Source organism: Epinephelus lanceolatus, chromosome 10, assembly GCF_041903045.1.
Source record: "Epinephelus lanceolatus isolate andai-2023 chromosome 10, ASM4190304v1, whole genome shotgun sequence".
NCBI classification, from domain to species: Eukaryota; Metazoa; Chordata; class Actinopteri; order Perciformes; family Serranidae; genus Epinephelus; species Epinephelus lanceolatus.
The window spans coordinates 13,732,552-13,760,431 of record NC_135743.1 but is presented as its reverse complement, the minus strand read 5'-3'; the positions used below and the strand labels follow the sequence as shown (position 1 = coordinate 13,760,431).

The window sequence follows — 27,880 nt, the reverse complement described above, 5'->3', positions numbered from 1 at the left end:
TTAAAACTGCTACAGTCAATATTTTGATTTTGACAGTGGATCAAATAACTGTCGCTCGTGGTGACAAACCCATACGTAATTATGATAAGTCCTCAACTCTTTTCTTGCATCTTTCAGTTCATTGTTTTTGAGAGTCAGAGCAGGGAGTTCAACAACAAAAAAATCTGACAAACCCACTGTACACTACTTTCCCAGCATCAATCAGCAGACAAAATGAGCACCCAGCTGGTGAACATAGAGGAGCATCAAAGGGGCTCTGCAAAATTCAGAGTGTATGAGTTCCCAACAGGAGGAGGTAGCTAAATTAGCAGCTAGCAGCTAACAGTGCTACCTTTATAAACAGCAATAAAAAATGGCAGAAGTGACAGAGCTAACAGTGTTAACCAGGGGGAAACCAGAGGGTGGGCGCTATGCTTACGCAACGACACTGCCATGGTTTCAGTGGTAACCGCCATATGAGTGCAGTAAAAACCATGCTTGTGATGCTGGATCAGCTTACCACAACAAACCACAGAGAAGCTCAGAATACAACAGCCAACAGAGGTGACTTCATCCTCTGCTCAGGACACCATTACTGCATACTAGGGATGTCACGATTATAGATTTTCTTGGTACGATTATTGTCAGAGAAATAATCACGGTTTTACGATTATCACGATTATTATGTATTAATTAATTTCACACTATAAATGTGTAAAATCACATGAACACTCCTTATAGATCTTTAAGTTTCATTTATTTCCATGCCAACATAACAAAAATAATATAAGCAACAAAGAAAAGTAACCAAAAAGTAGTGTGCGGACTCTACTTTTACTACATGCCTCTTTGTGGTTCAGCAGTCTAAGTTTTTTCTAGGATGTATGTGTCTTTTTGTTCTCTTTAAATTACAATTACACAAATAAATTGAGAGCAAATCTCGTGCAGTGTTAATAATAAATGAAACAGACATCGTGCTGGAAGGACAAGTCCAACATTTACTCAACACAGATGGGAGGAAGCAAAAGGAGGTAATACTAATGCTAAATGTTCACTGACTGAGGACCTTGAGAAGACATTACGTATATCTTCCACATTGCACACTGACACTGAAACAGTCTGACGACTAAAAAAAGGATTTGAACTTGTAACAGTCGAATATATGAAATGTGCCTTTAACATGGTGTATACTGTGTCGCCTAGCAGCAACGTCATCACGCAAAGCCTGTTATGATTTGAGTCTGTTGAGCGCACCCAACGCTGGTTGGATGTATACTTATGTGCTCCTGCTTTTTCTTTTATCTCTCAACACAACAGTGATGGTTATAAGTACGTGTGGCGACTATTTTGTTCATGTATGAAAATGTAGTAGCCATACAACCGGGCTTGGTAAGCTTGGAGTGTTTTTAAGTTGATGTAAAAATAAACAACGAGCATTTGTGAAATCCCACACTCGTGTGGACGTGAGTTTCTGCCTGTCGTCTCACTCCAAAGAGCTACACAGACCCACAACCATTACAACCTCACGCTGTGTGCACACAAACTGCAAAATTATCCATGAAAAAAGCTTTTGAGATGTGCCTTAGTTTGTCACGTTGCACTGTAAGCCCAACTCGTATCATACCAATACGCCATTAATTGCAAATGACATGCTAACATGTAATTTTTAATTCAATGTTACATTAGATAAATTGAGATTGACGTATTTTAACCCAGTTATCGTGCATTTACCTTTACTTGCGCATGTAAAGCCGGGTGGTTGTCCCGCAGGTGTTGTAACATGTTGCTCGTGTTTGATCCTTTGGTCGCGACTTTTTTGCAGCATGTTTTACAAACTGGAAAGCCGTCGTCAACAATGACCCCTTGGTCATTTTGCGATAGCCAAAATGATCCCACACGGCTGACTTTATCCGTTTTTTGGGGGGGAATAAGTCTTCTTCATCCATACTTCATCACTCGGAGACGCCGCTTGTGTAACTTTGTTTTCGTTCCGTGCGAGTTGCGCTGACCTACTGTATATGGTTCTGCGTCCCGGCATAATCTTTGGAGAGTGACGGTGTTGAGGAATCTTTACGAATAATTAACCGTGCCGTTTAAAATCACGGTTAATAGTGAAATCAAGTAATCGTGACATCCCTACTGCATACAGAACTTTTAAGCAGCTAAGCCAGATGTTCCCCTCAGGAGTTGGTGGAGACCAAATGCAGAGCTAAAAGGAAAGTGAATATTGGCCAGCAGAACACAAAATGACTAAATTAATAATAATGTTGCTCTATGTCCGCTGGATGAGTGAATAATAGTGTTGTGTCATCTACAAACATTTCGCTCTAAAGAACAAATCTTCTAGGTAAAAGAACTGATTCACTTCCTAAAATGATTTGTTCATCTCTCAGTTCAGTTGAACTCTCAGTCAGTTGTGACTCACTCCTTTCACTTGGAGGAAACGGTGCTTGTTAAGTGATTTGGTCACTTTTATGTCTATTTTAATACCACTGTGTTGTTGTTGGTGAGGGAAAGTGTGGTTGTTGTTCTTTGTCTTTTATGAGCAGCTGGACAGCTGAATTGCCCTGCAAGGATGAATAAAGTTCTTTCTATTCTATTCTACTGAGTGAATATAACAGCGACCATGAGCACGTCTTAGAGTCTTGAAGTAGGAAATAGTACTAAATAGTTTTTAAAAATTTGTTGCTGTGAAAATATATGTGCTGTTCATTATGGGGTAAGACTTAAGCTTTCAGTTTGCAAATGGTATCTTTATCCAACTAAAGCCCTGTTTCCAGCAAGCTGTCTGGTTTAGTTCCCGTTCACTTCCATACACATTTTCTGTTTCCACTGTGAAAAGTTGTGGATGGTACCAATGGAACTGTTCTTGACTGTCCCCATTTTTGGTCCCCCCTCTGTTGGGGTACCTAGCACACAGATCCCGTACTAAAGGGTGGAGCTAGAAACACTACAGTCTGTTGATTGGTCAATAACTGATGGTCACTCTGCTCAGGGCTGAGTTGTGGCTGGTTTTGAGGCTCATGTAACCATTGTTCATACCGTGGAGAGTTTTAGTAAACTGTAATTATAAAATTAAAGAATGTTTTGCTGCCTCTAGCTGCAGCTGTAGACTGGGACGATTGCTGGCAACTTTTAAGGTCGAATATTTACTTGTGAAGTTACTCAATGCACGAGTTGACGACATGAATCCATCAGCGCAACTTAAATTTCAGTAAGACAACTTATCTCTCTTGGATGACAAACACTTTTAGTAATGAGGGGATCTTTGCGCATTAAAAATAAACATTAATTTTGACCGGATAAGTTGAACTGCATATATTCTAATCCCCACTCTGCGGCGTATAACCTTGTTCTGTGGACGATAAACAAGGTCCAGACTTTCCTCTGTGTCACCAGTAATGAGGAAATGCAGTGAAAGCTGGACGAAGCAGTGACTCACAACAACCCCGCCCACATTTAAGAGCACTGTCTGTGGTAGAAAGGCTAAACCGATCCAGGGTCTAGATAGACGTCCGTTGGGGGTAACTGATGGTTCTAAAGGTACTATACCAGGAGGTTTTGGTAGAAACGTGGCTTAAATTCTCTATTCTCAATTCAAAAGTTAGCTAGTTGAACTTAACATTCATCTGTGTCTCAGTTCAACGAGAGGGACTACACAATGATGGAGCTCCGGTCAAGCACTGAATGAATCCGTGAACAGATCTTTTTCATGAGCTAGTCACTAGTAAATAATCCACTGTTTGCTAACAAGGTGATAATATGTCAGTATTGTGTTTACAGCTTGTTGTGCTGCCTTCAAGTGGCCAAAAACGACCAGTTAAGTTTAAATTAAAAAAGGTTGTTTAAGCTAATATTATGTTTTCTGAAAGCATGTGCAACCACCAGTTACTGAGCAGAGAGATATAAATGTTAAAATCCACACAAAATGTGGACACCACCTTTGAAACACTCTCCTTTAAATTGTATCATTGCCCAGTTTCTCGTACGTTAGGGGTATTTAAACTGGTAACCCAAATCTAAGGAAACATCTCTGCAGGTTGCGGGTCAGTGGCTCAGTGAAAGCCTCCAAGTCTTAAAATATCTCTTTCTTTTCAAAATAAAATTCCTGCTTTATTAAAGTCATACCCACATGGAGCACCACACCCAGACCTGATGTGTGGCTATGGCTTCCCTTCTGGGACGTGTGTGTGTCTTGGAGAGGTGTTACACACACACACACACACACACACACACACACACACACACACAGGTAATTGGAGAGTTCCTGTTTTCTGGTACATTTAAAGGTAAAAGTTGGAGAAGTTTAGGAGGAACATTTAAAAGGTAGTTGAAAAGCAGTGACTGGAAAAACGGAGCCAGTAAAATAGTGTAACTGTGGCACTAAAACACCAGTGACGGGAACTCCTACTACACACTCGGCTCTTTACCTTTCACTATTACTACCTTTGCCACCCCAGCAGATGAAACACTATCAGAAGACTCACCAGTGTTCACGACACAGAAAAAAGAAATGAAGAACTTGTCTCAAGTGTGTGTGTGTGTGTGTGTGTGTGTGTGTGTGTGTGTATGTGTGTCAGGGTGAAGAAATCAAGTGGAGGGTTACATTTATGAAATATTTAAGGATTCATTTGATATCAAGAGCAGGTAATATAAAAATATACCAACATATGTTTTGACTGGTCACATACACCTACACGCAGATGGACAGATAGCAGCACTGGCACCGGGCAGGAAAGTGATGGGGTAGAAAAACAGTGAGATTAGCTGAGCTGGACCAGTCGGCTGCTGGCTCAGCACGGCTGCAGGTGTGGCTCAGCCTGACCCAGCCTGGTCAGCCAAGTAGTGCTCCTACAGCTGTGAAAATACACACACAGACACAGTACACACACGGAGAGATGAACACCGACACACAGATTAAAGGCTCACACCATACACTCACACTCGCATTCACACATTGTACTGCTATTCTTATAAGGGCTGACCCTGGCTGCATTTAGGCCCTTAGCCACAACTTTAACCCTCTACACTGCATGTTTGACCTTTAACCTTTACCCTGACCTCATCCTTATTATAAACTTAACCCTAAACCCAAGCACTTAGCTAAGATAGCTCCTAAATATATCTCCCTGGAGCCTTTAATGACTTTTGTGTGGACTATGAGTACATACTCAGACAGAGCTATAAAGTCAGACTTAAGTCACAAATTTGAGGACTTACTCTGACTTAAATCTGACACTCTCTCACATCTGAAGACAATGTGAGTTTTTAGTCACACACTATAAGACTTTGCAGAGACAGGGGATCCTGCATGGTCACTATTTGCAAGACTACAACCAGATTCCTTTTCAAAATATTTCCCATCCTTCTCCTGATAATGGAAAATATTACGCCAAACTCCCTTTAAGAATTATGACATAATAACAATTCCTTACGCGTCATCAAAAACACAATACTCTAGAAGCACAAGATGAAAGGTGTCATATGCATATACAGTACTCCTGTCAATTTGGCATCAATACAATCCATACAGATAAACTGTATTTGTGTACAAATTGTACATTTTGGATTTATTTGCCTCTGTAAATTTGCTGCGCTATTTTAATGGAAGGAAACTGTGGGAATGAGAGGCAGCTGTTCCAAAAATTAAGATTTTTTTCAGTAAAATAATTGCTGGTTAATGGATCAGATATACTCCAAATTAAACATGGACTCTTGTTCACTCCACAACTCCACCAGTGAGAAGAGAATCGAGACTTGTTCATGTTCCTCTCCCCTTTTGCTGCATCCTGTTTGGTGCTGGAGAGAGTGCAGGCAGCCATTATTTGATGACAATGTTCACGTCATTGAACTTGAGTATTTGCACGAGTCAAGACTAAAAATTTATGATAATATCAATTTTTTTTTTTTTTTTTTTAAATTATTTTTTTTGGGCTTTACCTTTAAGGTTGCAAGCCAGAGTCGAACCTGCGACCGCTGCAGCGAGGCATTGCCTCTGTACATGGGGCGCTGGCACTATCCACTACACTACCGACACCCCTTATAATATCAAATATGTTTGATTTTGTTGGAACATCTACGAGGGAAGACTAAAGACAGCTCAGACTGAGTTTAATGACCACCTCACATTAAATGGTATCATGGTATGATAATCATGGTAATCACTGATGGTATGAATTAATCATGGTAGAGGTAAAACTCATGATTTTATTCAAACATTGGAAATTTGTCTGCAACAGTAAAATCGTGATGGATAAGATTAGATGGATAGATGGATTGATTAGATGTAAGGCTGGCATTACAGTGTTCCGGAGGGTTATGTCTGTGCCAAACTCTTTCTTGGCCATCCGTAAGTGGTTAGCCTGATGACGTCGTCAACACGTTAGGGTATCCTATGAATCAGGAGCCTGGAAATCCAGACCCAAATCTAGAAAGATTTAGGGTCTGGCCATGAGTAATGCAAATGGCCCAACTCGAGGGGCGGCACCAAGCATGCATTTGTAAATATCACTGCACGCAATTGGATAACGCTACGACCAATCAGAACAATACACGGGGTGACGTATACACTTAGCTACCAGCAGAGCTAACTGGTAGATTAGACTCTTGCCGTATCAGGTCGGCAAAACTGCAAAAACGTCCTTCTTGCAAAGGAAAGATTTGAGCGCCGTCTTCTGTTCCTCTTTTAGAGAAAAAGCCAAGTCTAACTCGTTCATTGTAGCGGCAAAAGTCGTTTAAAACAACTGGTGTTCATCCGTAGCCATCTTGCAATGTTTACTGACTGATTCCGGACTTTGTCGTCGCAGCACTGTCGTCATCTGTTTAGCTCACCTCTGTCCACCTCCATCATTACTGATTGCCAGAGTGACTCGCTGAGCAAATTCAAATTGTGCTCTCATGAGAACTCTGGATTTCCAGGGTAATGAATCAGTGCCTCACGAAAGACACTATGTCCTTATCATACAGTTACGTACTTTAAAGGTTTAAGAAAAGAAACATGGCGAGGATGTACCTTAAAATGACTCACTGTCCTGAACACTCAACTCCAGGGGAAAGTCCCTGGGAGCAAGCCCAGGTTTTTGTGACCTATCCACCACCACAACCTGCCTCCTTACAAGACTGCTCACGACTGCTTCCTTGTTTCTCCTGTTAGTGCATTGGTCATGTGATCGCAGCCTTTCAAAATACATGGGATATGAACAAATTTGGGTGCATTACTTGTTGTTGGAAAACAGTTTCACAGCCTGATTTTAGGAAGATATTTGAATTATTGAAACAGTTCACCCCTCATTCCTACAGTCTCCTCCCACTACAACAACACAGCTAACCAACGAAGGCTGGTAGCTATTGTTTTTACACATACAGTTTACCTTTGTAGAATATAAGGATACTGAATTGACAAGAATACTGTTGAGATTCTTGTGTTTATAGCAAGGAATTGTTAATATGTCATATGTCTTAAAAGGAGTTTGGCGTAATATTTAGGATAGGGGGTAATCTCATAAGGAATCTCTTTATAGTCTTGCACATAGTGAACCTGCAAGATCCTCAGTCTTGTCAAAGTCTTCTAGTGTATGGTAGGCATAACTTGTTGCTTTAAACCAATCAGATTTAACATTTTAATTATTGAGCTCTTAAGGTGCTGGTAGGTAGATTTTGTTAGGCTACTGTTGGACAGAGCCAGGCTAGCCTTTTACCCCTGTTTCCATTCTCTATGGTATGCTAAGATAATGGCTAGTTTCATATTTATACAAGGTGGTATCAATCAACATTTTAATTAGTGAACTCAATCAAAGTCGTCATTATCTGTGTGTATACCGCTCCAAACCATCTGCTCCTCTTTTGTCTAAAAGCACAGGTAACTTGAGTGATTCGTTTCACTAAAGGAATACACAAACATGTCTCATTGCATTGCTATTATTGATATCTGGGAATGCGCTGCCCAATCCAGGCCCAGACGGGGTTACTAACACCTATAATACTCAGAATGATTTTAAAACTAGGTCAGGTCTGGGTTTGTTGCACATGAATGTTCAAAGTCTGGTGGCCAGACCAGATTTTGTACGTATTTGGGCCTTATCAACTGATGCCAATGTCCTTGTTACATCAGAATCTTGGTTAAGATTTGCTCCTCCTGGCCATTTCAAAGCACTGTTGCAGGATTTTTATACAAAATCTTCCATATGCCAGTGTCACAGTGTGCCTTAGCTGATCTTTGTAATCGTGTAGTTGCTTCTTTTTTGAGTTTTTATGGTTCATTTCTAGTATATATTAACATACTTTTTGGCTTAGTAATCTTATTTTGTGTTTTATATTGCTTATTTTAGAGCTAGAGTTAACACATTTTCAAAAGGAAAACCTTGAGCCAACTGAGCTCGCAGTACGTAAATGTATGAAAGGAAAACGCTGGTTGCTTTGAGCTTTCTCACAGTGTGATGCTGACATGTAAATGACAGTAATGGAGCGCACAGGGGACAGTTTGAATGCAGAGTAGATGACAGACTGATGCAGGAACATCAAACAGCCCTCTACAATTGGATTAGCCACCAATTTTTTATATCGCTCCACCCGTCTGAGACGCTCCCGCTCACCCACACACGCACACACAAAAGTACACACGCAGACCACTGCGCCGTGTCATTACCACACTGCTGTGACTCCATAAAATGGCTTGTAAATACAACCAGGCCTCCCAATTAGCTCCCCTCACTTTCTCTCCTCTTTCATCTCGCCTTCCTCTGCTCTCATCTCCTTTCTTTCATCCTAATTGTTCTGTCACTCTTTTCCTTTTTATCCCTCCTTCCCTTCTTACCTATTTGTCTGTCTTGTCTCATTTCTCTCAGTCTCCTTTACTCTCCTACTCACCTTCCCCCTTTTCTTCTCTTTCCCACTAGTTTTATTTCTCTGCATAAATCACACCGTATTAATACCACATCAGAGCAGGGTTTGCAATTCTCAGTTGTAACATTTGGCTCTGTTTTACTGTCTTTTATCATTCGTTTAATTTGGATTCAAGGCCCTTTTTTCTCCCTTCCAGTTATCTTCATTAATCTTTTATGTTCCTTTCTCTTTTGTCTTGCTTTTTTAAAACCCTTCCAGTTTACCTGTTTGCCAATGTTTGTTTCTCACCCTTTCCAGTCTTTCTCTCATCTATCTGTCCCTCTCTGTTGTTTTTCTTCCACTCCTCTGTCCTGTTTTCTCCTCTCCTTCTCGGCACCCTATGTAATTTGCAGGCTGCATAGGGGAAACGGTTGTTTTTAACTCTGAGTTTCTTGCGGCTGACCACAATGTTATATTTAGGCAAGGGCTGGAGTTAGGCCTGAAAATGACTGAGTTCAATCGCAGTGACTACTCGCAGTTCACTGCGTGTGTGTGTGTGTGTGTGTGTTGGTCTGAGGCTAACCAACCCTATTCAACTCTTGAATCAGGTCCCACTGAGAACAGGTTTCCTGCAGACAAACAGGGTGCGGCTTGGGTCTGTTCGTGTGTGTTTGTCATTTAGGTTTCCTCTCTGTATCGTGGCACAACCGGATGGGAATGCACAGATGCGGTCACTGTGTGCAGTGACACATGCCCGCTGCATGTGATGACCAATTTGAGTCAACTGGCAGCTAATGTATGTGTGTCAAGTATGAGTAATATAGTTGTGGAAAAGTCCAGTTGTGATTTGGACCATCTATATTTCTGGCTTAATGGGAAGGAACTTAAATCTCTCTGTGTTTTACTGCCTGTTCATTTTCTCAGAGACGCACTTTAAATCGTATATTATCTTATAGGGAACATTTGTTTGAGATTTTAGGAACCCAAGTGAGTGAAACTCCTTGGCATCCTCCCTCTCCCTCAGGCTCTTTCACTCCTTGCACTCTCCTTCTATTTTCATTCTCTTTCTTTCTTGCAGTCTTTCTCAATTCAATATCATTCAGCTGGATGTTTTAACACCAGCATGACATTCATCTAAGTCTATTTTCTGTTCTTCTCTTCTTTGCAGCACAGAAGCGTTCAGCGCTGAGCGTGGAGCGAGGGATGGCGCCACCAAGGTGATGATTGTGGTGACAGACGGAGAGTCACATGACGGGGAGGAGCTACAAGACGCTCTGGACGAGTGCATTAACAGAAACATCACCAGATACGCCATTGCTGTGAGTACATGTCATTGAATCTTGATTGGTCATTGTGCTTAAATGTAACCGGTGGACTCCAGTGTCGTCTGTGCTGTGTTGATATGAAGAGGCCTCGACCGTGGATATCTTTGGAGGCAATCTCTGTTTATTCCTGACAACTCTGACAGCAAAATCTTCTGTCAGTTATGACCATAGAACTCGAGCCCCTCTCCTGTGGAGTACAGCAGCAAAAGGGTGGGCCATGTTGCATTCAAGTCAGTACAATAAAACACAGAAAACGTAAAGTCCTCCGTCAATTACGACTATATCACTCGAGCCCCTACACAAATTAAGTCACACAGGAATACGCATATTATACAATAAGTTTAGGCTGTAAGACAAACTTGCAAACATAGCTTAACAGCGCTAGAACTTGAAGCATTTTCAAGTCGAAGGCTCATTTTCAAGTGAAGTCACAAGTCTTTGTCATTTAAGTCCAAAATGAATTGCAGATATTTTTTGATTTTGTCAAGTCAAGTCTAAAGTCATCAAATCTATAACTTGAGTCTGACTTGAGTTTAAGCCATGTAGCTCGAGTCCTTTTGTTTTAGGTCTTGTGATACTCAAAATGTTGATTCAGGAGTTTTCTACAGTGACAAGTGTGAAACTATTGTGGGAAACACACAAACAACATTATCAGTAGGGTGTTGCGGAGCATCCCTGACATTCTTCACACATTGTGTGAAAGTGGTATGATGACCGTGTACACCCTTGAGCAACCACACAATGCCACTGCCACTCCCCCAAAAATAACATCCTTAAATTTCTAAATGAACCCCTTGGGTCTACTGAAATAGCCGAGTGGGAACAAAAACTCTTCCTTTCCAGCCCCACCCGCCCCCTCAGCACACAGACACACACTGAGCGGTGGCATGGTTTCAGTCGCAGAGGGGCAGACATTACTCTAGTGGCCGGACTGGTAACAGACCCTCCCTTCCCCACAAGAGAAGCTGGGGAACCTCCAGACTCCACTGGGACCACAGAAGAAGGGAACATTAGCCAACATGGAGGAGGAGGAGTGCCACTTTAGAAATATGTATAGACGATGAGGATTAGATAGTAATTATGGGTGAAGGAGTTCAGATACAAGTCCCAGTTGGTCACACTGTGTTTGGAGAGTCAGTTTGATTAGTTTGTTCTGTGCTAAAAATCTATTTGAAGGATTTACTGTGAAAAAAAGTCAATTAACTCCCAGCTATGCTCCTTAATATCCATCCTTGATGTCCCTACACAGCCTCCCACCACTTCTACTGGCTTGAAGAGAAGATGTGATGCTTTTTCTCAAGTGTGACAAAGTTAGGTGTTCTTTGGGGGGTTCAGATGATAAATGGCAACCATTTAGATCATTTTTTTAACGCTCTGCAGAGGCTTTCAACAAATGAGGGGCTGTAACTGGCGCTGAGTCACATTAGTGCCATTGACTCTGTCAACACACTGTCCAAGCAATTTGCAATTTTATTATTTAACTTACAGAATGTATTTTAGTTTTCTCCTTCGTGTTTCCACCCCTTACCATCCCATTTAGTCTACTTATATGTTACGCTGGCCTCAAAGTTAAGGAATCGCCTTTGTCATTACAATTCATCCTGAAGGGGACATGAATGTGTACACCAAATTTCATGGCAATCCATCCCCAGTTCACTAGAAAACAAAAAAGTCAACCTAATAGTACGGTAGAGGAAAAGTAAGGGGATTACCAAAGTCATCAAGATTCATCATCTGGGGAAGATAAATATCTCTACAAAATTTAATGGCAGTGCATCCAGTATTAGATATTTCAGTATTAGATATTTCAGGCCAAAGTGGTAGACACACAGACAGATGTTCAATGCTATTCCTCATCTTCCCGGAAACAGTATGCCCATTTTCATTGGAACTACTTTCTGCTGAGTGCCTGTTAAAACTGCCCACTGTAAGGTGTGTGGACTGCCCACAGAAACAACAGCTCTCATATGTGCATATCATAATGCTAGGTCAACAACAGTTTAATATGAGAGAAGTAAACGGACAGCCAGAGACAGAGAGCTGAAGTATGGATAGAAGAGAAACACAAGAAACAACTGAAACTGGATGAAGTAAACAAGAGAGAATGAGGTGGTGGGTTTTGTGGTCAAGTGTTTGCCCAAAACGTTCAGTGATGACAGGTAAGTACTACTTGTAACAGTGGCCATGTTTTGATGTTGCTTTCTGTGCAGCTGCCCCGAGCATGTGTGTAGGTTGTGTGTAGAGTGATAATGGCTCATTGGGGAGGGCAGAGCTTTCAAAACAAGAACACGGTCACTGCAAACTGTGTTTTATACATCAGTGCAGGTTAGGGGCGGAGAGTGTGTGTTAGTGGGGGAGCAGGTTACGCAGAGCCATGTTTGTATGTGTGTATGTGTGTAAATGCACCTGGATGTATATGTATGTATGCATTTTTTTTAATTATTATTTTTTTATATATATATACTTTATTAATCCCTGGAGGGAAATTCAATTTTTCACTCTGTTGTCAATTACACACAGGTCTGAACACACACATGCACAAACTAGACCTATACATGCACTAAGTGGAGAGATGTCAGAGTGGGCTGCCCGTGACAGGCGCTTTGAGCGGCTGGGGGGTTCGTTGCCTTGCCCAGGAGGTGTACTGGCACCTCTCCAGCTACCAGTCCACGCTCCATATTTTGGTCCGGACGGGGACTTGAACAGGCGACCCTCCGGTTCCCAACCAAAGTCCCTATGGACTGAGCTACTGCATGTATATGTATATGTATGTGTGTGTGTGTGTGTGTGTGTGTGTGTGTGTGTTTATGTATGTGTTTGTGTATGCATGTATATAAATCAATTATGTATGTATGTATATATTTATGTGTGTGTGTATGTCGTCATACATTCAAATTCTGTAGTGTCTTCAAGTCCTTTAAATCTGAATGTGTGCTCTATACTTTAATGAGACTGTATCTTTCCTCTTCTCTTTGTGTGTTCATGACTATATAAAAGCAGCAGCAGTTGGCAGCCTGAGTGGAATTTATAAGATCTTAATGTACATATTTATATGTTGGCTCTCTTTACGTTACACTCTACACCCCTCTCCGTCCCCTACCCTTTGAAAACAGAGGATTTCCTTAGTTTGCTTGGCAGCTGGAGTCACAGGGGGAGATTCTTGGGTTTGGTTTCTCTTATGGAATTTTCTCATTTGTACTTCAGGCGTTAAGCCATAGGCCACTGCTGCTACAGTATATCTTCTGCATCCGTCATCTCTTCACCTCGGTGCTAGGCCTGCGCTCCTCATTTACAAATCTCTGGTGGCCACCATTTCCCCTCGTCTTATGTTTTCCAGTCAATTTGTTGCCTTTAGGTAACTGCTTAATTACTATTAAATTACACAGGTAGTGACGCAGCTACAAAGTGTGTTTACTTTCATTTTAACTCCTGCAGCTCCAGCTTATGTGTGTAGTATCTGGGGGTGATGTTGGCCCTCTCTTCTCCTCCTAACTTCTCTCTTTCTCTCTCCACTGTCCTGTCAGAACATGGAGAAGTGATTGCTCTGATACATGCCAAAGTGTCTGTGCCTGTGCTCTGTTTTTGTCACTTTAACCCCTCTCTCTGCTTCCAGTTTAATCCGTTGATGTTTTATAGAGCTTGTGTTATCTGCTTATTCATTTACCCTATTTTCTCTTTCTCTCACGCTGGGCTCCAGGTTCTGGGTCATTACATTCGCCGACAGCAGGACCCTGAGACGTTTATTAAAGAGATCAAGACTATCGCCAGCGACCCCGAAGAGAAGTATTTTTTCAATGTGACCGACGAAGCTGCGCTCAATGACATTGTGGATGCCCTTGGAGATCGCATCTTCACTCTGGAAGGTTTGTGATTAAAAGGACGGAGGCTGTGGATGAGTGAAAGATGTACTGTTGAAAAAGGAATTACTGAATGATTAGCACCAAAGATCTCTGGTGTTGCAAACTACATGATTTATCAGTCAGGTTAATTTTATAAAAATCCATCAAGTTTCATCAGTGCCTGAAGGACCCCATTGAAACGCAAGGAATTATTATTATTTTCCCAGATTAATCATATTTTGAGGCGCTGAAGATGCTTGAAAAATCATGAAACTTTGCATTCACATCAGAACTAGTAAAATAATTTGATATTTTACAGACTTCATGCTCAGGTGTGACAAAATGGCTCGGTAGCACCCTCTTTAAAACTTCAGTGAGGTAGCCCCTGCAATAGGCTATGCTTTACCTGGATGTACCAAAACTGGGAGGCACATGTAATATCCCAAGATTTAAAAAAAAAAAAAAAAAAAAAGTCTTTTGGAGCCATATCCTAAACCCAACAGAACGTCAGCCATTTTGAGCTGACTGGATTTTTTTGTGTATTTTTGCCATTTAGAGTTCAGACTGTCACAAAGTCCTCCTAGGTTCATTCATTTCTGTAACCCCTTATCCTGTTGAGGGGGGCTGGAGCCTATCCCAGCTGACATTGGGTGAGAGGCAGGATACATCCTAGACAAGTTGTCAGACTATCACAGGGCTGACACATAGAAAACAGACAACCATTCACTCTCACATTCACACCTACAGACAATTTAGAGTCACCAGTTAACCTACCTGTCTTTGGACTGTGGAGGAAGCCGGAGTACCCAGAGAAAACCCACGCTGACACGGGGAGAACATGCAAACTGCACACAGAAGGGCTCCCCCACCCCAGGGTTTGAAGCCCCCACCCCGGGTACACACCAAGAACCCTCTTGCTGTGAGGCAACAATGCTAACCACTCCACCACCTCGCTTCCCAGTCCTCTTAGAGCAGGGGTCTCAAACTCAAATTACTTGAGGGCCACTGAGCATCCAGTCTTGTCCCAAGGGGGCCACTTCAAGTATTCCACAAAAAATGATTGAAAAAAATTGAATTTCGATTGGCGATCATCTCACTGACAACGTAACTTGCTTCAAGTGCTGCATCGGACTCCTTTCTTGCTCTCTGGAAGAAGTTTTGTTGCGTTGACAGTCCTTTCTTTAGCTGTGCAGCTCATTGTGTCCGTTCATCTCCCTGGTACTTAGCATACTGCTCTGCATGTTTAGTTGAATGATGCCTCTTTAGGTTTTCTCATTGCAGATGAGACAGGTGGCATTCCCCTTAAACTTGATGAAGAAATAATCAGTCTCCCACTTCTCCTGAAACACTCTGTACTCAGCGTCAACCTTTCTTTTGGCCATAGTGTTAGCAGCGTGCCAAATGTTTGTTTTTTTTCTACTTGGTTTCAGGTGTGGTGATGTGTTCAAGGGTCTTAGGATGATGCGCTGAAGGGTCAAAAACAGAATCGGGCATTTTTCCTCAGTCGTGACAAGGCTGCATTCAAGGTCTGCTGCATTCACGGCCGCAGCGGGCCTGATTTCACTATGAATTGATATCAAATAGGAGGCCGTATAGAATGGTCTGGAGGGCCGTGTCTGGCCCCCGGGCCGTGAGTTTGAGACCCCTGTCTTAGAGACTTTATATATTGCCTGTGCCATTTAAAGAACTTTGAGATGAAAAGCTGCTAAAACTTAAACTTTTCGTCAAACAGTGTGGCCGTGGAGAGGCATCAAATTTCCATTATTCAAGTGGTGTGTAAAGCTACACATGATATAGAGCAACAGGACATATAACTACTCTGTTTTTTGGGGGGGTCACATAGTAGACACAGAAAGTGATACACAATTTGCGATCCGTCATTTCCAACTGAATGAGGGAAAAGTCTAAGTTGTTTGCACAGTGTCTAACAGTCATGGTAATGCACAGCTACATCAACCAGATTTCACTGGCACCCTCAATGTGTGAGAAGGTGCGAGGGCCAGTACTGCTGCTTTCAGCTTTAATATCTAGTTGTCTCACATGATGCCATGCACTGTACTAGCTATTGGTCGTGGTTATTTTTATTTACATCCCATGACAGCAGTTAAACCAAGGCATTTTGAATTCAGAATCTCCTACTTCAAGATTTAATTGTATACGTTAATACAGTCTTTTGTCTGCTGTCACTGTATAGAATCATCTGATGCCCTGTTTTAAGGTTATTTTTTTTCTAAACTCCTTGCTGACAAAGTAATTTACAATTTATGACAGTATCACTGTCAGATTAATCATCTTATTTTGATTAATCAGTTAGACTCGTTATTCTACAAATATAAATGAAATAAACACGAGGACACAAAAACTAAAAGCAGAGTCTGAGAAAGAAGAGGAAGAATAAAATACATGAATATGAGACAGAAGTGGACAAAGAATATTTAACAGGATGGAAGAAAGCAACGGAGGGTTTGGTCAGTGTGAAAAAATACACAGCAGCTCTGCAGAGAAAGCAAGAAAAGGAAAAGAGGGTAGAAGGGAATGTACAGCTATCACAATAGTTGCGGGAACATGAGAGGAAGGCTGATGAAAAGTGATGCCACCTTTCAATGTTTAGGGAGATCAGAGAGGAAGAGACAGGAGGAGAGGAAAGGGTGAGGCATGTCTACCATCTGTGGTCCTCAGGGTGAGTGAGGGTGCTGATGATCCCATCTAGATCAGATCCTGAGAGGGAAAGGAAGGAAGGGAGGAGGTGTGTAAAGAAACGTGACGATGGAGAATACTGACTTGCTCTCTCTGTCCACCTGCAGGCACTCTGGGCTACAACGAGAGCTCGTTCCACATGGAGATGTCTCAGATCGGCTTCTCCACACACACACTGGATGTAAGTTCGGTAGCTGTTCATTTATATGCAAAGCGCATGTGTTTTAAGTTTGTCATCCATGCCCTTCTCCATTCTTCAGGATGGCATCCTGTTTGGGATGGTTGGCGCCTATGACTGGGATGGTGGGGTGTTGAAGGAAGGGACCAACGGGCGCATCATGCCGCCCAGAGAGGCTTTTGAAAGCGAGTTTCCACTGGAGCTCAAAAACCATGCTGCTTATTTAGGTAACCACGGATCACACTGCCGAACATGACGCAAAAAGGATCACATTTTTTTTGCATGTTAGTGCATAACTATAACTCATAGCTATAGCTCATTATGTCTTCATGCAGTGTAGCTCGGACTGAATCTTTAAGGGGGTGCTTCTAATGTGTTGGTGGGAAGCCCAGACACTAGAAACTTTGGCCCAGACACACCAAACTGACATCAAGGAACTAGCACCAATGAAGGCTGACTGTTGCGTTGCCTCACATCGTTTGTGTCTTGGCCAAAAAGTTGTCCTTGAACACACCACAAAGACAACAGTCAATGGCCAACTGGCATGCACATTCTGCACCTGCGTGAGAGGAAATAACTCTCCATAGTAAGAAAATAGGAAACTGGAAGAATGACAGGACGAATAGAAGGTGCTAGTTAACCAGTTTGGACATTAACAACACTACCTCATGTTGATTCTGTTGAAGAGCTCAATGGCTACAAAAGTAATCTTACCTAATATAACTAGTTTGTTTTGATCTCACGGCCTCTTCACTTTAGTAGTTTGTTTGCTTCCGTTTCTTTTCTCATGCTCTGAGCTGAACTGCCAATCAGAGCGATTTCATTCACTGACAGGCTCTGTCGTCTCCAATGCCAATTGGACTTGCTGAATCGGCCAAAAAAACATAAAAGCTGACAAGGACCAGCTAGAGCCAACGGTGCGGGACACACCACAAAAACTAGGGTGACAAATGCTCATCAGCTTCCAACGGCTGACCATTGGTTTGATGTTTCAGGGCCATTACTGGCTGCAGGGTTGAATTAACTCACATGTGGGACACAAGTCCCTACAGGTTAGTTCAGGATTTGATCTCGACTCAATCAATTAATCTCTTTCCTCTATAAAATATCAGAACATAATGAAATAGCTATAATTTCCTACACCCAAGGAGACATCTTTAAATTTTGTGTTGTGGTTTACAAACAGTCCACAGCCCAAAGATCTTAAGTTTAACATCCCATACAACGTAATTGACAAACACTGAACCGGGGGCCCTTCTGGGGAAATAACCCATTTTAATCCAGTTCTGGCTGTATACTAAACAGAAACCTCTTTCAGTGTAATAAACTTCAAAATTCATGTGATCCTTTCCAAAACATCCACGTTTGCTTATTGTTTATCTTAACATAACTTGTGAATGAACTCCTGTTCTGGAGCCAACTCTCAAAGCTTTCCACCAGTATGTAAAAACCCACTGCCCTCGGAGTACGCCAAAGTCAGACCACACTCTCGGTGTAACATGATGCAAATGACAAAAATATAAGGTCAACAAGATGTGACACATTACTGAACTCAAACACATTTCAATGCAAGTTGATTCTAATGGTCAAAATGGTGAGCAACAGTGGTGACAGTACTGGATTGTAGAAAGGGATCAAAACATTCAGCAACACCAGCATGACTCATTAAGTCTTAACTGAAGGCCGTAGATGAGGTTGCAGTGTTGTATGATGTGTATTTGTTTGTGTTTCCAGGTTACACAGTCTCATCTGTGATAGTCGGTGACTGGAAGACACTGTATGTAGCTGGAGCTCCTCGATTCAAACACAAAGGCAAAGTCATCCTGTTTGAGCTCAGCAATGAGGGTGATGTCAACATTGTTCAGGCCCTCAATGGAGAACAGGTAAAGCTCTCTCCTCTCCCTGCAGCTGCTGTTGTTTATTTACTTGTTTAGCAGAAAACAGCAGGAATGTTATTTGTCAGAGACTGAAGCAATGACTCCACCTAGTGGCAGTAAACTGAAAGAGCATGTCCCTGTGTGTAGATTGGATCTTACTACGGCAGTGAGGTTTGTGGGCTGGATATTGACCAGGATGGCATCACAGATGTCCTTCTGGTTGCAGCTCCAATGTTCCTCGGCTCAGGAAATAAGGAGGCTGGGAGAGTCTACATCTACACCCTCAGTGGGGTAAGACAGCACTGATCGTCTTCCTCATGGATCATTTATGCAATCAGTGTGATAATACACAACATTTATTAAATCCTATTACCCTCCATGTTTTTCACCATTCTTCCCTCCTCTTTCTTTCCCCCCAGGAGGAGGTGTTTGTATCTAACGGTACTCTGAAGTCAGAGGACAAGTCTCAGGATGCCAGGTTTGGTTACGCACTGGCAGCCGCTCCAGACCTCAACCACGATGGCTTCACTGACCTGCTGGTGGGAGCCCCGCTGGAGGATGAGCACAGGGGCGCCATCTATGTCTACCACGGAGATGGCATCTACGTCATCCACAGTTACAAGCAGGTACTTGTCATGTGGGTACAAATACATTATTACTGGTGTATTTTAGGATTCAGTCAAACTGAGTTTGTGTTTCTGCCTCTCTCCTCCTCTCAGCGAATTTCAGGATCATCAATTTCACCCTCCCTGCAGTATTTTGGCCGCAGTGTGAGTGCTCGGTTGGACCTGGATGGAGATGAGCTAATAGACTTGGCAGTGGGAGCACAGGGCAGTGCTGTACTGCTCAGGTGGGTAGGGGCAGAGTTGGGGAGGGAGGGAAGGGCACTGCATATGTTATAGCTGCAAGCTCTAGGAGATAATTAAGCTCGACAACACAGCCAGCAAGTTTCCACATAAAACAAATAAATCTTTTACAAAATTAAAGATGCAAGCAGTGACGAACAGGCCCCCACAATGTCCTTCACATGCAGGGTTCTGGCAGGATGCTGAATTAGGTGTTATTTCCTGTGTGGAGTGTGTGGCGCTGTAGATGACGTAGTGCAAAATGTGTACTACTTCCTATGTCTACCATGCTACGGTACAGAACACCCACTGAACAAAAATTATGCTGCAGTGACCACACAATGTAAATTTCATGTAAGTTAAATGTTTGTCACACAAGTCCTGCTTCCTGTTCTCCACAGTTGGTGCAATTACTTTGACCTTGTGTGGGCATGTAGATGTCCTCAGGCCTGGACTCTTAGCAAGCATGAGAAACTTTGGGCAGATTGGACAATATGCATTCGATTTACAGCTTACTGTTTCATGTCAAAACACACGAAATGGTCGCCACGCCATGGCAATGTCATTCCGCAAAACCTCAAAATCTTAACAATTTTCTATTTGTAGGGATTTAAAGGGAAACACCACCTAAATTAAGAACTGCAATATGTTATTTCCATGACCTAGGAAAATTTAATCAATATTTATGACCATAGGCTGCTCTCTCCCAGAGCCAGAAACCAGTTAGTCTAAAACTTGTGATATTATAGGGTATAATATCTGGAGCTTCTCCACAGTCTGATTTTGTGGACCCACAGAATGTTTGTTTTCTTTTTAAAACCTAAATTAGCTTTATTATGTTTACAAAGAAATATAACATATATAACAGAAAACGTGTCCATATACTCAGAACATTCCCCTGGGTGATCTAGAATATTTTTCCCAATGTATTGTCTATGGAGCAGTTCAAGACTTAATACTCTGACATCATAAATTTGAGTTTTAGCACTCTATTTTATAGATTTGGGAGAGAATCGTTCATGTTTACTCATATTTCTGGACTGTCATAGACCACAGGAATAATACATGAATTCTGAAAATGGGTGATGTTCCCCTTTAAGATTGTACTGACGGAATTCGAAGTCAATCTGATTAATTCTCTTGGAAGTGTTTTAAAGTGCAGTGACTATGACTCCATATTGTCACATAGATCTCCTCTGGCTTGGACTCTCTGGGTCAGACTGGACCACGAATGCTTAAGTTATGACTTCCTTTTTATGGTGAAACACACAAAATGGCAACGACATTCCATGAAATCTCAAAATTCTGCCAACTTTTCATCGTTAAAGTCTTAAGATTGGACTGAAATATGTGAAGTCGATTTGATTCATTCTCTAGGAGTAATTTGTTAAGTACAGCACCTGAACATGGCCAAAAATACACTACAATTGTGAATTAAATTAAAATTGGCTGACTTTCTGTTTCGATTTAGGATATGGCTCCTAAAGTTTGTTTTTTTTTTAAGTCTTGGGGTGTTTCATATGCCTGTCAAATTTTATACATGTAGGTGAAACCACTGACTGTATAAAGTAATAGATGTAACCACCGTGATGTCACCCATTAATTGATGGACTCGTGATTTGAAACTGGCCGTTGCCATCTTGGTTTTTTGGAGCTTGAAGTGACCGAATTCGGACAAGAGGGTGGAGCTGTGGACTCATAGACTGTAGCTACGTCTTGCAGACAACCTGTCACTCAAGCAGCCACACCCTTAAATATGCATAGCTCTAAGCCTTAATAAAATGTAAACAGGTGAGATGCATAAAAAATGCACCCCTTGTACGGTTGTTAAAAATGTTGAAATTAGCTATGGAGAGCTGTTTTTTTTGTACCAGACTGTAAACATCTTTATTTCTGCTGTTAAGTTGGGCATTTTAACATGAGGATCTATGGGGATTGACTCACTTCTGGAGTCAGCCTCAAGTGGCCATTCAAGGAACCGCAGTTTTTTGCGCCTCTATGTTGGCGTCACTTTTCAGCCCCGGAGGCTGCTGCTTGGGTGAAGCATTATCACAATGGCTACTCCACTGAAATTCATTTAGGAGGCACTATCAAACCATTTTGTCACACCTGAACATGAAACCTAAAAAAAATCAGTTTTTCCACAAGTTCAAATGCTTGTGGAAAGTTTCATGACTTTTTTCAAGCATCTTCAGGCCCTCAAAAGTATGATTCATTTGCATTCATTTGATAATAAATCCTTGCATTACAGTAGGGTTCATGTACAGATTGCAGCCCAGGCTCTGATATTTCTGTGGCGTCACATGGCTAAAAATGAAATCCTGTTTTATCATGCACTGTCCCTGCTGTCCCCAGCTCTCGAAGCATAGTCCAGATCAATGTGAGTCTGTCCTTCCAGCCACACTCCATCAACGTCATCCAGAAGACCTGCCAGAGGGGAGGCAGAGATTCAGCCTGTCTGAATGCCACTGCCTGCTTCACCACCGTCTCCCGCTCCCCTGGACCACACAGCAACAGCTTCGGTATAACACTTCTATTTTTTACCCTCTCTAATCCTCATAACGAGGACTGTAAGTGCTGTGAATTGGCCAGGCACACATAATAATTAGAATGGGGATTTTCCAACACTCACCATCTGTCCCAATTACCTGCTCTCTCCTCAGATCTGTGGGTGTCGGCCATGTTGGATGACAGGAAGTTGTCTGCGAGGGCGCTGTTTGACGACAGCTCCCACCGACAGACCCAGCTGGCAGTACGAGTTCGCACAGGACAGACTCTCTGCTACAAGCTGCCCTTCCATGTCTATGTGAGCACTGGTACACACAAGTATGACAGTCATCCTCATGCACATGCAGCAGGACAAACAGTGACTTTATTTCATCTTTGTTGCAGGACACAGCAGATTACATCCGTCCAATTAGCTTCTCGCTGCGGTTTAAGATCAATAATACAGAGAGCGGTCCAGTGTTGGATGAAGGCTGGCCGACAACTGTTAAGAAATCTGTGAGTGGTTATCATTACTAGTTCCTCTACTGCGGCACATTTCCCCTCTCAGTTCTCCATCAAACACACTGACCTCTTCACTTTGACCTCTGCAGATCCAGTTCTTTAAAGACTGTGGTGAGGACGATGTGTGCACAACAGACCTGGTGCTGCAGGCTCACATGGACATCTCTGGGACGAGGTACTGATTCTGGATATTCCTCTAGTCTCTTTTCTTTCCACATGACAAGATCAGATATCTCCTCAGTTGTTCCGTTTCAGTGAGTTTTCATTGTTTCCTCCACAGACAGAAGCCTTATGTGATTCGTAGCCCTCGTAGGCGTCTGGCGGTGGAGGTGCAGCTTGAGAACAGACTGGAAAATGCCTACAACACCAGCCTGACGCTGCATTATTCACGCAACCTGCACTTCTCCAGCCTCAGCATCAGAGTAAGGCACACGCATACACTGCTACATGTAACTCACCCGTGTACATGTTAACACCGATCTACAAACTAACGCAGAATTTCTGTTTCTCGCTTTTCTTTCGATGTAGGAGGATGCCCACTTTAAGATCGAGTGTACAGCACTCAGTGCCAACAGCCACTCGTGTAACGTCAGCTATCCAGTGTTTCGCTCCCAGTCAAAAGTACGTCCATGCCGAGGAAATAGCTGCATCATTCTCTCGACTCAGCCCACTCATACTTCACTTCCTCCAGGTGAAATGTGTCACTTCAGCAGGCCCTTCTCTTCTGTTGTTTGCAGGTTAACTTCATGTTGGAGTTTGAGTTCAGCTGCACATCGCTGCACAGTCGAGTCCAGATGAAGCTTCATGCTGACAGGTAGCTCTATTGTTCTTAATACTGGAAACCTCAATAAACATGAAGGGTTTAAGATTGTTTGCAGAACCAGATATTAAAGCTCTTTTAACACATTTGCAGATATTTAATACAGATATTACAAAATATCTCCATACACACTGCAACGCAAAAACATGTTTAAACGCCCACCTGCAGTCTCCTCTCGTTTCGAAGACAGTAAAATGCAAAGGGTAACGTTACCGTTCTCAAAATAGCAATGACTGGAGATCCTCCCCTTACATATAAATACAGGAGAACTCAACAACGCCAGTAAAGCTCTGGACATGCAAAAGTTTTCCTCACAGTTCTCATCGACAACAATCTCATTCTGCGAGTCATCCCAGTTTCTGGTGGTCCAAATAACACTGGGTGCAGCAGACGGCTCTGTTAGTCCATGAAGTGCTGCAGCAGTACCAAGTTAAAGTGTAAAGTAGTCATCACACCAAGCCCATTACACAAAGCAACAATCGACAGGCTCAAAATGTGGACAGAGGCCTGTGCTACAAAGCAGAATTTGAAGTTAGCAAGGTAAATTAGGGACTAACTCAGGGTTTTCAGTGCTATGAAGCTGATTCTCTTTCTACTGCAATAAATCACCGTGGCAACTTAGGCTAAACAGCTAACTTGCTCTGGAGCAGGTTAACTTCAGAGTATTGGATCACAGCCTGTCAACACCCTGACCTCTGACCAATCAGATCACTGAAGAAAAAAGTATCTTTGGATGAAAGTCTGGAGTCTGAGGTAAAAAACAGTAGCCTATATATTGTTAGAAGTCAAAAGAATCATTTCATTGTTTCGGGGCTCTATTTCCACTGGTTTTAAATCTGAGCTTCTAACAAACACAGAGATCGTTTACACACTAACATGATTTTAGCAGGATTTTAACTAATGCAAAGTTAGTCCGCAGTGATAGCTGACAGTCTTGTTATTTTACCCTCTGATTCCATCACTGCAGCTCAAAATAACATGAGACACCTGTGTGATGAGATGATTTTATTCGTAAAATAATCCACACACTGTGAATTGGTGCCCATAATAATAAATGCCACATTTGGGTCAGGTAGACCTCATCAGTCATTAACGAGGCTACTTTTCCACCCTTTACTTTAGTAGCAGAAACAGTCTGGAATCACTTTCACAATTTATGTTGTGGCTGACGGTGAATTTTCAATGTTTTAGCATTTTCCATTTTAAGATTACAAGGTATCATTTACATCCCACCCCACTGACATTTTACTATCTCGTAGTCCAAGACACTTTTGGTACCATTTCATTTCATATCATATGAAGCACTCTACTTCATTCATGGTTCTGATGATGTCCCTCGTAATTAACTAGATAGGAAAACCCAGAGCTGACTGAACTAGTTGATAACCAGCTTTGTAGTACCAGTTATCCAGACGGCCAATGTTAAGACTTAGTCAAACCAAGTACAAAAAGATATCCTGGGTAAGTTGAACTGGCTTCATAGTACAGGCCTCAGGATGTCATCATTTTCCAAACACTCCATTTTATATATCAACATAGATACATTGTAGTCGGAGTTTGAAAAATCTGCACCTTGGAGGGCATTTTAAAAAATCTCTGCTATAGTGACCTAAAACTCTGTCTGCGTTTGGATGAGAAGCCAAAACATAGAGGAAAATATCCGTGAAAAGCTCCTGAGTTTATGTAACCCTTTGGTTCTCTTACAGTGACAGTGTGGAAAGAGAAGATACTCTGGGGGACAACAGTGTTCAGCTGCAGAGTTTTGTGCAGTATGAACCAGACTTGTTTGTCAGCAGGTACGTGCACAGCACTGTGTGTTTTATTTAATAATCAGATATTTTAGCTGATTCAAATATCTGTGTAAAAATGTGTTTTTCCTGTTTTCCTGTGCAGTGACTCTAATTTGAACCGATATGAGGTCCACCCCACTCGGACAGTGTCAGAGGCGATAGGACCAGAGTTCTACACGCACCTTAGGGTAAAGCTCACATGTTTTTTACAAACATTAATGCAACCCATGGCTCTGAGTTGTAAAGCTGAGAAGTCATCATTGCTCTTGAAAAACAAGATGAGGCTAAATTAGAGCTGTTTTGTGTGTTTGTAGCTGCAGAACCTCGGCTGTTACTCTGTGAGTAATGTGGAGCTGAGGCTGCATCTGCCCTCTGTGGCTGCAGGAGACAGTGTCTTCATGACTGTCACCGACGTCTTTTCATACAACGTGAGTAGTGCTGCAGTGTGAGTGTTGCGAGTCTCTCTCTTAGATCATATTTGACATATTTAAATTGTCCCCTAGGCCACAGGGGTGAACTGCAGCGTGCTGAGTGATCTGGCCCAGCTGAAGGCCAGACAGAGAGATGTGCACTCCCTTCATCCCGAAGACATGATGCAGAATGACATACTGGTGAGGCCCCTGGTAGCACAGTAGTGACTGAACACTATGCAGCATCAGTATATCCAGCCGGTCGCAGCAGATGGCCGCCCACCATAGAGTCTGGTTCTGCTCGAGGTTTCTGCCTCTTAAAAGGAAGTTTCTCTTGTCACTGTTGTCACTTTGCTGGCTCTTAGTGGGAATTCGTTTGATTTGTTGAGTTTTTATGTAAATCAAGAGTATGGTCTAGACCTGCTCTATATCAAAGTGTCCTTAACTTTTGTTATGCTTTAGTGCTTTATAATAAAACTGACTTGACTATAAATGCTCAAGGAATACTTCACCCACAGAATGATCATATATATATCAACTACTCATCCTGTGTTACAATGAATTCGGGAATTCCGTTTTTCTCGCATGCCTTCACAGTGAAAAAACAATCCAAAAATTAAGGGAAATCTAAAATTAAGTGACATAAAGGGGGGTGCGTTAAACAACAGCAAAACTTTATCAAAACATCTATTTAAAAACACTTTCACATACATGTAGCGTGCCTGGGCAAACACGTGTTTGAATTCTGCTTGTGCATTCAATTGAGCACAGTTTAAATGCAGATGCTTGCCTTGGTGCGCCACCTGTCCATGCATGAGACCATTTATGCAGAAGTGTTTTAAACAGATGACAGTTGGTACCTCCAAGTCTGAGGCCATGGTTCTCTGCCAGAAAACGAAGCGAAGAGGTTCAGGTTCGGGATCTTGTTAACAACTGAGGGTAAAATGAAGGATGAGAAAGACAGGTGGTTTGGTGCAGCATCAGCAGTGATGAAGGTGTTGCAGAGGACCATCATTGAGAAGAGGGAGCTGAGCCAGAAGGCGAAGCTTTCTTTTTATCGGTACATCTACGTTCCGACCCTCAACTATGGTCAAGAGCTTTGGATAGTGACTGAAAGAATGAAACTGCGGATACAAGCAGCCGAAGAGTTTGTCTCGTAGGGTGGCTCAGAGGGCCATATCTTAGAGATAGGGTGAAGACCTCGGACATTTGGAGGGAGCTTGTAGAAGAGCCGTGGCTCCTTCCTTTCGGCAGATGCCAGTTGAGGTGGTTCGGCCATCTGATCAGGAATGTTAGAGGTTTTCCAGGCATGTCCAACTGTTAGGAGGCTCTGGGCCAGAACTAGAACACCCTGGAGGGATTATATATCTCATCTGGCCTGGGAACGCCTCGGGATCCCTCAGAAGGAGTTGAAAAGCGTTGCTATAGAGAGGGACATCTGGAGTGCTTTGTTCACCCTGCTGCCCCCGTGACCTGGCCCTGGATAAGCAAATGAAAATGGATGGATGGTTTTAAATCGAAAGATTTTATACTAAGGATAAATGAGACTTGGATTATACTGCAGGAGTTGTGATTGAGTTTATAAATGGATGGTTTGATATAGTTTTGCTTAAATTTACTGCAGCCATTCTGGTTTTGGATTCTTCGTTTACCATGGAGACAAATGGAAAAAGTTCTCTTCACAAATTCAATGTAACACATAGTGAGTAACTGATACACAAATAATCATCTTGTGGGTGAATGATTCCTTTAACATGCTTGTTCCTATCTATTTGTTTAGAACTGCAGCAGATCATGGTGCACTGAGATTGTGTGTGAAGTCCAGCAGCTCCTGAGAGGGCAGGCTGCCGTCATTCGTGTCAGCCGCAGAGTTCATGACGATTTTTTCAGAAAAGTGAGTTACACTACCGAACACAGATGCTCATTTCAGCCTCAATCTTTCTGTCCTATGACAAACACAGTGGTCATCACCTTTGTGTCTCTTTCTGTAGGCCAAATATAAGTCAGTGAGGATAATCGGTGCTTATCACGTCGCCGCTCAGGAGACTAACCTCATCACGCTGGGCACGGAGACAGTCTGGAGAGAGGTAAGAAGACTGTAGTGGGATTTTAATGGGCAGGTTTGGAGTGGCATTTACTTTCTCTAAGCTCTCCCATCATCTGTTTTTCTGTAGACTGTACTGGAGGTGCTAAAGGGCCGAGCTATCCCCATCTCACTGTGGATTCTGATTGGTAGCATCATTGGAGGTTTGCTGTTACTGGCCCTCATCATTTTCGTACTATGGAAGGTA

The 27,880-nt window shown here is 42.4% G+C and overlaps 1 protein-coding gene across 1 annotated transcript in view; it reads left to right on the top strand.

The window, feature by feature from the left end:
• itga10 (integrin, alpha 10) overlaps positions 1–27,880 on the top strand; it is a 44,427-nt gene that overhangs the window by 16,036 nt on the left and 511 nt on the right. The window contains exons 8-29 of the mRNA XM_033640181.2: positions 9,968–10,118; positions 13,822–13,987; positions 16,768–16,841; positions 16,921–17,065; positions 18,573–18,721; positions 18,863–19,006; positions 19,135–19,341; positions 19,435–19,565; positions 21,916–22,082; positions 22,224–22,366; positions 22,453–22,563; positions 22,659–22,744; positions 22,850–22,991; positions 23,098–23,190; positions 23,307–23,383; positions 25,096–25,185; positions 25,283–25,367; positions 25,494–25,607; positions 25,683–25,790; positions 27,370–27,483; positions 27,581–27,676; positions 27,764–27,877. Coding sequence (XP_033496072.2) covers positions 9,968–10,118; positions 13,822–13,987; positions 16,768–16,841; positions 16,921–17,065; positions 18,573–18,721; positions 18,863–19,006; positions 19,135–19,341; positions 19,435–19,565; positions 21,916–22,082; positions 22,224–22,366; positions 22,453–22,563; positions 22,659–22,744; positions 22,850–22,991; positions 23,098–23,190; positions 23,307–23,383; positions 25,096–25,185; positions 25,283–25,367; positions 25,494–25,607; positions 25,683–25,790; positions 27,370–27,483; positions 27,581–27,676; positions 27,764–27,877 — 2,707 coding nt within the window. The remainder of the gene's footprint in view (positions 1–9,967; positions 10,119–13,821; positions 13,988–16,767; positions 16,842–16,920; positions 17,066–18,572; positions 18,722–18,862; positions 19,007–19,134; positions 19,342–19,434; positions 19,566–21,915; positions 22,083–22,223; positions 22,367–22,452; positions 22,564–22,658; positions 22,745–22,849; positions 22,992–23,097; positions 23,191–23,306; positions 23,384–25,095; positions 25,186–25,282; positions 25,368–25,493; positions 25,608–25,682; positions 25,791–27,369; positions 27,484–27,580; positions 27,677–27,763; positions 27,878–27,880) is intronic.